Here is a 10,174-nt window from a genome sequence, read left to right as displayed (position 1 = left end):
ATAATCAATACCATGTGGTGATTTCTTTTTTGCATTACTCCTCCCGTGTTATCAATTCTCATTCTTTGTGGTTGTGCAAATTCATTAATATTTAGTACTTTCACTCTAAAACTCAGGATATAGACAAAGCAGCTTTTGAGAAACACGTAAAACATCTTCCGGGACCCTGAAGGGACCACCCCCCACCCCCCCAATCAATCTTGCAATACAGTATGCCCCCTTATTTTCAGCTAAGGATGAGGAAACAGTTACATAGTCTAAGGCTGAGCTGTTCATTTGCTACAGAGATAGAGCGGATGGGCAAACACCAGTTTCTTTGGGGCAGAAAAAGCAATTCCATAAATGCAAGAAAGATCCAATGGCTACACTTCAACAAGACTGTCTCCCCGCCCCGCCCCGCCCCGCCCACCCCGCCCCCCCCCGCCCATTCTCTTGGACCTGAGGAAGGGTTTACAAGAGAACAAGGCAAATGACATTATGTGAATACAGTTTGAACAAGCGCACACACGGATAACCCGGTGCAGGAAATAACACAACTTCCCCCCCTTGTTTTCATTGCATTTTATGTTTATTTATTTTTGCTTTCATAATGCATATTCTGTTCACGCAAAAGGTGCAAAGGACAGGAAGCAGGGGTTTAACTTGGCTGATGAAAAATCAAGCAGGGGTGACATTTCTAGTTCCATGAACAACCTACAACTAGGAGAACTTAAACGTCACAGCGGGTACCACCGAGCGCGCCCAGCTTCACAGCTGTCTCCTCTTGGGACCTTTGGCTAGGTGAGAGAAGCTTTGAAGACAGTGGCCTCTAGTGGACTTTGAGAAGTGGCTTTAAAAAAACAAGGTGGTTTTTTTTTGTTGTTGTTTTGTTTTGTTTTGTTTTTTGAATCATGGTAGCTGCATCACAAAAGCTCCAATCAAGAGGGTGGTAAAAAGAAGGCACAGATCATTGCAAATACCAGGTTTTCTCTTTCTCTTTTTTGTAAATATACCATCATATATAAGCTAAAATTTATCTTACGGTGGCGGGGTTGGCTGGCAGGAGAAGGGACGGGTCGGACCTAAAATTGCATATGTAATAGAATCCTAGAGGGGACACAAAGCGAGGCAGCTTTCTGCCTGAAGCAAAAGAATGGGACGCTCGCTCTGGACTAGGTGTAATACAGACACTGGGAGGATCTGTGACAAAACACGATTAAAAAATCATAAAATTATAAAGCTTGTAAACGAATAATCTGAAATTACATTTTATTAATGGAAAATATCATCAAAATAGTACCACTATGGACTAAACTGCCTGAGTTTTCGTTTCGCATGAGATCTCATAGTAAAAAAGCCTTTAGCACAATCTGCTCTAAGTCACAACCAGTGCCATGCCCAGGATTATACCATGGGGAAGAGTATCCTCTTGGATGGAATTTGTGTTGTGCTATCAAGACTTCTGTGCTAATCTTTCAAACAGGGACACGCGGAGGCAAACCTTTAATCTTTTGGCACAAGGTTATTTTGGCTGGGGCGGAAAATTTGAGTCTTGGACTCAGGATGAATAACGTGACATTTCATTTATCAAGTATTCATTTTGATTGAAGAGTTTTCTTTATGTCATTAACTTCCATCTATAAAGGAAAAACAAGAGCCGAACAAAATCATAATGAGTTCGCTGGTTTGGGAGAAGCTGAAAGATAATCAACCTGGTCGAATGAAAGAAAATAATCAACTTCACACTTTTCAAGGTGGAATGGGTGAAGTGATGTCTGAACGACGAGCAGACGAGGCCAGAAGTGACAGAAACCTAAAGAACGGGCACGCAGACGCTAGGAAATGGTGGGTGTGTGCCTTCTCAGGCTCCCAGTAACCAAAATTGGTCAGAAGCAGCAAGAATTCCAGGGTCCCGGCCAGGGGGCAGAGCAGGCTGTCCCAATGTGCTGGACCACCTAGCGGTGTTGGAAGGCAGCTCTGGTCGGGCCCAAGCGGGTGTCTATCAGCACCCCCAAAGTGATGAGAGGCGGTTACCTATCCTTTCTTTAAGCAGCATGGGTCTCAGGCACCACCAAGGACACCAGCTAGACGAAAGCTCAAAGTCTGCCTTCAGCCTTTTGCAACTCCTGCATATTCTCTGCCATTTGGTAACGGCTGAGTTGGCTCAGGGGATGGTGGGGGACAGGGCTCTGATGCCCTGGCAGGACCGACATGGCTCTCGGTGAGAAGTAAAGAGATGAAAAGCAAGTGCCGAGTGTGGACAGCTGTGGTCCTTGGAGTTCCAATGACAGAAGCCAGCTGGCAATGGGGTCCCCCCAGCACCATGCCCTCTGGCAGTTACCATAGTGTGGCCTTTGGAAATTGGAGGGAACTGTCCACAGAGGAGATGTTTCAGATAAATTCCAAATGAGAAACCCAACTGGGGGCACATTGACTCATGCCTCCCTTCCCCAAGACTTCCTGGATGGCAGGAGAGGATGTGAAGTGAGCCTACACAGTTCTAAGAAAATGGCCACAGGAAGCGCATCTGAATCTGCAGAGAAGTAACAATCATCTACTTTCAAGATGAAGCCCTGAGACGGCCCCCACCCATGACTGAGCCTCTCTCGAGGCAGCAGGACCCCGAGGGACCCACCTGCAACCGAAGCCGGATTTTCTTCTCTTCATCCAACTCGGACAGTAACTGCTTAATCTCTCGTCTGAAAAGCAAATGGCCATGAAATTAAACAAAAGCTCAGACTTCTGCAATAAGAGATAAGAAGCCTCTAACCACTACAAAATCTATCTGAGCCGTTTACAACAAACACGCGGACACAACATCATGTTCTTTCTTTGCACTGCTACTGCTTGGCATTTACTGCAGACAGAAAGGCTCGCTATTATTTCTGGGTCCCCCAAATATGTGGCCATCAAACAGGAGGTCTGGAATGACCTTTGAGATCCATTAGTCCAAGCTTCTCCTAAAAGGAGAAGATAGGGAAAGTGAGGCCAGAGAGGTGGCCTGACTTGCCCAGTGGCTAGACTCCAGGTATCCCGGCTCAGATTCTGTCGCCTTCCCTCTCGCTGGCCTTTTGTTATAGAATCAATGGTCTTTAAATGTATTTACATAATGATTTTCACTGCAGATGTTTTTGTCACCCCACGTATGTTCTACCTTCACAGAGTTTTAAATTAACAAAAGGTTGCTGGTATGTTTTCACGGATTCCCACAAAATCTTACAAAGAGTAACATCTGAAATCTTGGAGTTAAAATGGCTGAACTAACTATATGGTAATCAGGTCACAGAGAAAGTAGACATGAGTTAGGACATGCAGTCTAATGCCCTTTACAACATTAAATAATGAAGTGGAACGAAGTTAATCATCTTGCAAACTCAGGACTCTCTGCTTAGGACGACACTGCAACCATCACCACTCTAGTCAGAGAACTGTGTTGTATTTTAGGGTAGCAGATGCTCCATTTTACATGTACATTTTTACAAACTGGATTGGAAAATCAAAAAACAAGGACTGCAGAGACACTATACTAACTAAGGTATCAGTTATATTGCATTCGCTCACTTGAGACGAGCCCCGTGATGGTCCCTGTACGTGGCTCAGTGTCCCGGCCCGGCTGCCAACACACCGGGTTCTCAGGCACGAACGGGTTGTGACTCGTTACTGTATTTACTCAAGCCCACGCCACGCACCTCTATGTCAGCAGGCTCTACTTAGAGCTCGGGAGAGAAGTAGCTGAGATCCTAAGCAGATAGCATGATTCCAGAAAGACTAGGGCAGGCGGAGCCTTGAGTGCAGCAGGTCGGAGGAGTCAGTTGGGGAAGCCCAGGGCAAAGAAAGCCACTAAGTCTTGGACTGGCAAAAAAGGGCCTAAGCCTGTGAGGAGGAAGGAAGATGGGGGGATTGCTGGAGAAGAGCCAGGGCAGGAGCATGGACGTGAGGAGCAGCACGTGTGGGGAGGAGGGGAGTCAGGAGAGACTTCCCCTGAAGACTGAGAGGGAAGGGACACTTAGAGAGCTAGGGACCTAGGGCCGGAGGTTTTAGGGACCCAGTGGCCCCGGGCAGGACGGCTGTGAGAGGCAGGCATGGGACAGGGGCTTCTCTGACATGTCGATTCAAGAAGACATGGGCTGGGGAGGGACAGTTGTGGGCAACTATGCCCGGGCTTCACAGTGGGCAGGAGCTCGGGGTGGAGAGACCCCAAAGCCTGGTGTGTCTTCCTTCTGAGGCAAGCACGGACCATTTCTGATGTTCCCGGTCCCTCTCAGAGGATCCAAAGGGCTGAAGCCCTGGATCCGGGCTGGTCTGACCCAATGATGGTCCTCTTCAGAAGGCCGAGCACCAGCGCTCCGGGATGTCCTGGGACCATGGGATCACTGTCTAGGCAGGAGACACATGCCACCTGGATATGGATGGGGCCTGTGGTTCCCCAAACCTGTAACCCGCAGAACCAGAGAAGAGCTGGGGACTTTCAGGAGTGAAAGGCAGCCTGGCTGGCCCTGAGAGAGCCTCTCTAGCTCCATCCTGCTGATTCTGCATACTTATTTGATGGGCATCTTCCAGGTGGGGGGTTAGGCCAGGGGACCCCAATTTCATACGGCACCTCCCAGCTGGAGTGGAGCAGAACCTGAACAGAGCCACAGTGCTCAAATTGAGTTCCTCATAACCCTTGTCCTAGGGTGCTCTAGAAAAAAGGTATGTTTCAGAAAAATAGCGTACATTATCCTCTCCATCTTCCCGATGTACAGCGAAGGCTCTCTGAGCTGTCCTTTAGATAAGAAATCAACTATGTTTAACCCAATACTCCCCAAAGTATCTGGCCACAAGACATACCAGGGCCCTCTAGCCCCGTGCAGGGCGGCAGGTGCCCATCGCCCACCACTGCCCTGGGACCTCCCCACCCAGGAGGCCAGGCGCCAGGGCTGCTCCATGTGCCCGGGACCCTACCCGTACTGTTCCGTCTGCTGCACGGCTCTGCTCTTGGTGATCCTAGATCGTTTTCCAAAATCCTACTCAGGAAACACCTCTATAGATCCCTCCCCTGCCCCAATTCCTCCAAGAAAGAGTTAACTGTTCCCTAAACTCTGAGCCTCAGTTTACTCAGATAAGAACTTCCTGACTTCTAACCATTTTACTGTTTTTGTCACCGCATACAGTATCCTGGGTAATATTTATGTGTGCTCTTTATTTTTGCTTACAGGTCTTTCTCCTCATCTAAGTGCTCCTTGAGGACCGGGGATGTGGAGAGCGTGTGTAGGCATGCATGGAGAGAGCCCCGAGTCTCATGGAGAGAACATCTTGCTGAGTGTAAAGTCTTGGGTTTAAAGATTCCCTATATCTCTGTCATCCATTTCAGCCCCTAAATGCAAGCCAATTACTTCATCAGACAGCTAACTGAAGAAATTGCGATTTTTCTGGTGCTAGAGGAAAAGCTGGCTGTCGGGCTTATGAGGAAGTGGTAGATGCACATACTGTATTTTATGGGGATTTAAAGATCTTTCTTTTTAGCAGCCTGCTGAGTGCACTAGTCCTGGTAAGTGACTCTACCGTACGCCCCGTGGCCAGCCTGTGCCCTCCTCGTATGCAGCAGATCTGGTTACACAAGGAGCTGAGTGAAATGAAGCCTCTCAGGTTCAAACCCACCTCACCCCTGCTGCCACCACCGTGGGGAAGCGGGCCACCCACTCGGGCAGGCAGGAGACCCAGGCTTGCAGAATGAGGCCCTGGCCCAGCAGAGAGCAACTTGGGAGGTGGACGAAGAAGGGGCCCCAGACACTCACTTCTGCTGGTCCTTCATGGTCTCGATGATGCTCCTCAGCTCGCGGACCTGCGTCCTTAGTTCCTCCACGGCCGCCTGGCTGCTGGCCGCAGACTCCATCTTTGGTTTTCCTTCTGAGCCAAATAGAGACGGGGAGTTGGCTCTGTGTCCGGCTGTTCCCAAAGAGGATGACAGCGGGGAGGATGTTGCCGAGGACAGAGGGGCTGGTCCACCACCACCACCTGCAGCCATGGTCCCTGGCTTGGGCGGCAGGGATGCTTTGTTGTCAGACACCTGTGATGAGGGAAGGCAGAGAGGATTCAGGCCAGGGGTCCGTGTTCCCATCTATATCCCCGTACCTGCCTCCTGAAACACACTCGTCACTCACCCCTTCACCCACAAGCCCCCGAGGGCCTACTTGGCACAGACATCCCCCTTCAAGAGCCTCCCCCTACGTGTTTTAAATTCGACCGCCCATCTGGACAGGTAGTTCCTAACTGGTTTGACGTACAAGTCCAGAGGCCCACGTGCTTGCTAGGCTCTGCAAACTCTGAAGTGAGCAAAACATTTTCCTAGCTCCCAAGAGCTTAGAACACAGTAAGGTGCAGACAGACTAGCCGACACACTGCAGATGGGGGGCGGGGGCGGGGGAGTCTGCACACAGGGAGGTCAGCACAGAGAGCCACGGAAGTACACAACAGGGACCAACCAGCCCAGAGGGAAGGCGTCAGGGAGCTGCTGGCCGTCCCATCCTGGAGGAGGAGGACTAGGAGGCAGCCAGAAGAGGAAGGGTGATTAGAGAGAAAGGTTCTAGGAGGGAGGGAATGGGCTCGGCAAAGGCATGAGGCACATTCATGGCAAGTGGTCACTCAGCAGCTAGGACGGCACGGGCGGAGGGGTGCAGGCTGGGGACGTGAAGCAGGCTTGTGGAAAGGGGTAAAAACACCCTGCATGAAGCTAACGATGACTCTGGCCGCAGAAGGGCCTAAAGGTGGGCAGGCCTGGAGGCCAAGGGAATTGCTGGGAGGTTCTCCTACAACGAAAGCTAGGAATGGTGGGTGCTTGACAGACGGTGGCCAAGGGAATAGAGCAAAGACAGCTCTGAGAGATGCGGCGAAGGCAGGCTCAGCTGAGCGAGAGATGCAGTGCCTGGCCTCAGGGAGCAGACCCCCCACAGGAGGATGTGGTTCTGGACGGGCTGCAGGGCCACGGGCGGGGATGGAAGAAGCAGGCATGGAGCTTATACCTTTCATGGCGGGAGGAACAGCCCGAAGGCCCAGAAAACAATTTCACTTTTGACACACTGAGTTTCAGGAGCCCGAGGTATAGCCAAGGAGACATGTCCAGGGGGCAGAGCCAAGGAATGAAAAAGTGAGCTGGGCCAGAGAAAGCACCTGAGGAAGCGGCGCCATGGGGGAGAAGAACACAGAATCAGGGGAGAAGAGTCCCAGTGATGGGACCTGGGGACTCGCTGAATTGAAGAGGTGGGAAGAGAAGGGAGAGACACTGGGGACTGGGACAGAGCGCTGAGTGAGGAGATGAAGCAAGGCCAGAAGAGGGGCATGGGTTATAGAAGTCCCCTGAGGGGTTTCCAGAAGGAAAAAAAGGGTCAGATAAGTGGGTCAAGGGCGCTGGGAGGAAAACAGGGCTTGGGGGGCATTTGGTGCAACAAGGGAGACTGAGGTCTGATCACAGCAGGTCAGCACCTGAATAGGAGGAGAGGGGCGTGGCCTGCAAGTTTAGAACTCTCTTTCGGGAAACCTGGCTAAAAATGGAAGTTGGGAGAAAGAGAAAGCGTTCACGGAGAAGCCTCAGGAGGAGAGAGAATCATCCAAGGGTTCTGCTTGCTTCAAAGATGGGGGAGATGCTGAGCTGGATGATATCCTAAGGGAAAGACCAATGCAGGGCCAAGCTGGAGACAGAGGAGACAGGTGGGGGAGGCCTGATGGAGCAGTGTCCTGCCCCAGGAGGAGGCTGAGAGGGCACAGGAAGTGGGACAGTCACGGGGCGGGAGGGAAGACGGGCATGGGGCCGCCCAGGGGAGGAGGCGGCAGCAAGGGAAGGTGAGATCCTGAGACCTAGGGCAGGTGAGGAAGAGGGCAAGCAGCAGACAGGACGCTGGGAGGCGAGGGGCTGAGCGATGGGGAAGTTGAGGCTGGTGGCGAAGCTGGGCAACGCAGCTGGGACTCGTCCAGCAGCAGGTGCCCAGGGCAAGAGCCAAGAAGGGGCTGGCTGGCATGGTGAGGAGGGAGAGTGTGGATTCCGGCTGTGCTAGAGGGAGGGACTGGGCAGAGTGAGCCAGAAGCAGATGGGCCATCATTCCCAGCCTCTCTGCCCGCCTCTTCTCTGCCAAGTTACCATTGAGGAAAAGTGCTTTCTGCTGCCAGGGACAGCGACCCGCCATCCCGTGCTTATTGCTGTAGGAGTTGTAGTAAGAGGGAAGAGGGACTGACATTTATGGAGCGCCGGACGTCGGCTAGATGACTGAAACGGGGCTCGGCTGGCATACCCTTTTGACAGAGCAGCAAACTGAGGCTTAGAAACATGGTCGAGAAGTTCCCCAAGCCTCGCAGCGAATAGCTGGCAGGCCTGGGCTTCAATCCCCTCCCCTGCCGGAGCCCTGTACCGCGACGGTGGCTGCCTGAGTGCGACGATTCACACTCTCCTGTCATTACTTTCTTTGCGTCTTTCCTATCCCGGGGTTCATACCTTTCCCCACTTCCCACTCTGCATCCTCCCGTGCCTCTTCCAACCTACCAACGTCCTCACAGACTGACTTCCAGGCAACTCTTCCATCAATGCCCCTTTCAGCATTTCCTACATAACCCTCTCTCCCAGCCCACTGCAGCTGACAGGGACTTCTGCAAGCCCTCACAGAGTATCGGCCACTATACACCCTGACCACATTAGTTCAGGTGGAATTTACAGAAGCAATAAACAACATGACAACTCCCAGGAAGGGCAATGGGCTAACGGGACAGAACTTTGAGAACCTGAAACCTGAAGAGCCACTGCCCACCAGTAGATGTCGCTACAGAGACACCCCACGGCAGGGCGAGCGCAACTATAGTATACGTACGGTCATCAGAAAGAGCGGGGCTAAATCCAATTTCTGCAAATGGAACCCTTTCATAAAGGAAAAATGCTTCAATTTTGTGAATAACTACCATTGATGTGTTTTATAGGATCACAGTTTTGTTTACCAGACCGGGTTTTTAAGAAAATCTAGATGTATGTGTAAATTCTTACGTGTGCGAAAAGGAAAATCCTACATACCCTGTGATTTCTTTGTGTTAATCCCTGGTTCAAGTGCCTTAAAAAAAGGACTGCAATTTTCTGCTGTTAGACAGAAAGCAGTTGCTAATGTGTATAGAAAATAATTCCAACTGACTGGGTTCTCTTAACACCAGAAAATACATTCAGAGGATGAACGGGACTAGTAAGTATAGGGTATCCTTCAAAAGCCACACGCAGTTGCTACCCACTGTCTGCTTTGTTTCTCATGAGCCAGTAACTTAAAATAGCTATACCATTCCCTGGGCACGCAATGAAACGAAAATGTTTTTAGAGTCTAAATTGATCGTAATAAATGAATCCAAATCAGCTTCTCTTTGAGGGACCCCCGTTAGTCATTCAAAGTTGTGTGCTGCCAAACATAATCAGTGACATCATCAGTTTTGAACACAAAGGCCAAGATGTGTGAGCAGAGTACACAGCATTCAATGTACGTGGTGCATTCTTTCTCCACACCTCTAGGCTCTTCAAGCTGCCTTGGTTGTGGTGGTGGCGTGTGAGGGTGTATGTTTATGTGTGGCAGCTGGTATGAAGAAGAGATCAAACCACAAGAGAAAACATGGAAAATCAACCACTAAACTTGTGTCTCAGAGATTCTGTCCAGTTTTGGGGACTTCGTAACATGCCTCTGGGATTTTGATGACTAAAGTAATAACTGTTACTGAAGAGTGACAAAAACTTGCATTGTCTGTTGCAGTGGACTAAGTGTTTGTGTCCCCCCCGCCTCCCAGTTCATACGTGGAAATCCTAACCTCCCCCCAACATCTTGTGATGGGATTAGGAGGTGGGACCTTTGGGAGGTGATTGGGTCATAAGGGTGCAGCCCTCATGAACGGAATTAGTGCCCTTAGAAAAGAGACCTCAAAGAGTTCCCTCTCCCTCTTTCTACCACGTGAGGACACAACGAGAGGTTGGTGGTCTGCAACCCTGAAGAGAACCCTCACCAGGGGCGCCTGGGTGGCTCAGTTGGTTAAGCGACTGCCTTCGGCTCAGGTCATGATCCTGGAGTCCCGGGATCGAGTCCTGCATCGGGCTCCCTGCTCGGCAGGGAGTCTGCTTCTCCCTCTGACCCTCCTCCCTCTCATGCTCTCTGTCTCTCATTCTCTCTGTCTCAAATAAATAAATAAAATTTAAAAAAAAAAAAAA

At 50.6% G+C, this 10,174-nt stretch overlaps 1 protein-coding gene across 1 annotated transcript in view; it reads right to left on the bottom strand.

Moving 5' to 3' along the window:
- Window positions 1-546: 546 nt before the first annotated feature.
- SH3KBP1 (SH3 domain containing kinase binding protein 1) overlaps window positions 547-10,174 on the bottom strand; it is a 324,512-nt gene continuing 314,884 nt past the window's right edge. The window contains exons 19-21 of the mRNA XM_081807974.1: window positions 5,757-6,028; window positions 2,615-2,678; window positions 547-1,616 (exon numbers count right to left, since the gene is read on the bottom strand). Coding sequence (XP_081664100.1) covers window positions 1,575-1,616; window positions 2,615-2,678; window positions 5,757-6,028 — 378 coding nt within the window. The 3' untranslated portion in view covers window positions 547-1,574. The remainder of the gene's footprint in view (window positions 1,617-2,614; window positions 2,679-5,756; window positions 6,029-10,174) is intronic.

Source organism: Leptonychotes weddellii, chromosome X (assembly GCF_054177405.1).
Source record: "Leptonychotes weddellii isolate Sample4059 chromosome X, ASM5417740v2, whole genome shotgun sequence".
Classification (NCBI taxonomy): Eukaryota; Metazoa; Chordata; class Mammalia; order Carnivora; family Phocidae; genus Leptonychotes; species Leptonychotes weddellii.
This window is presented reverse-complemented; position numbering and strand designations above follow the sequence as displayed.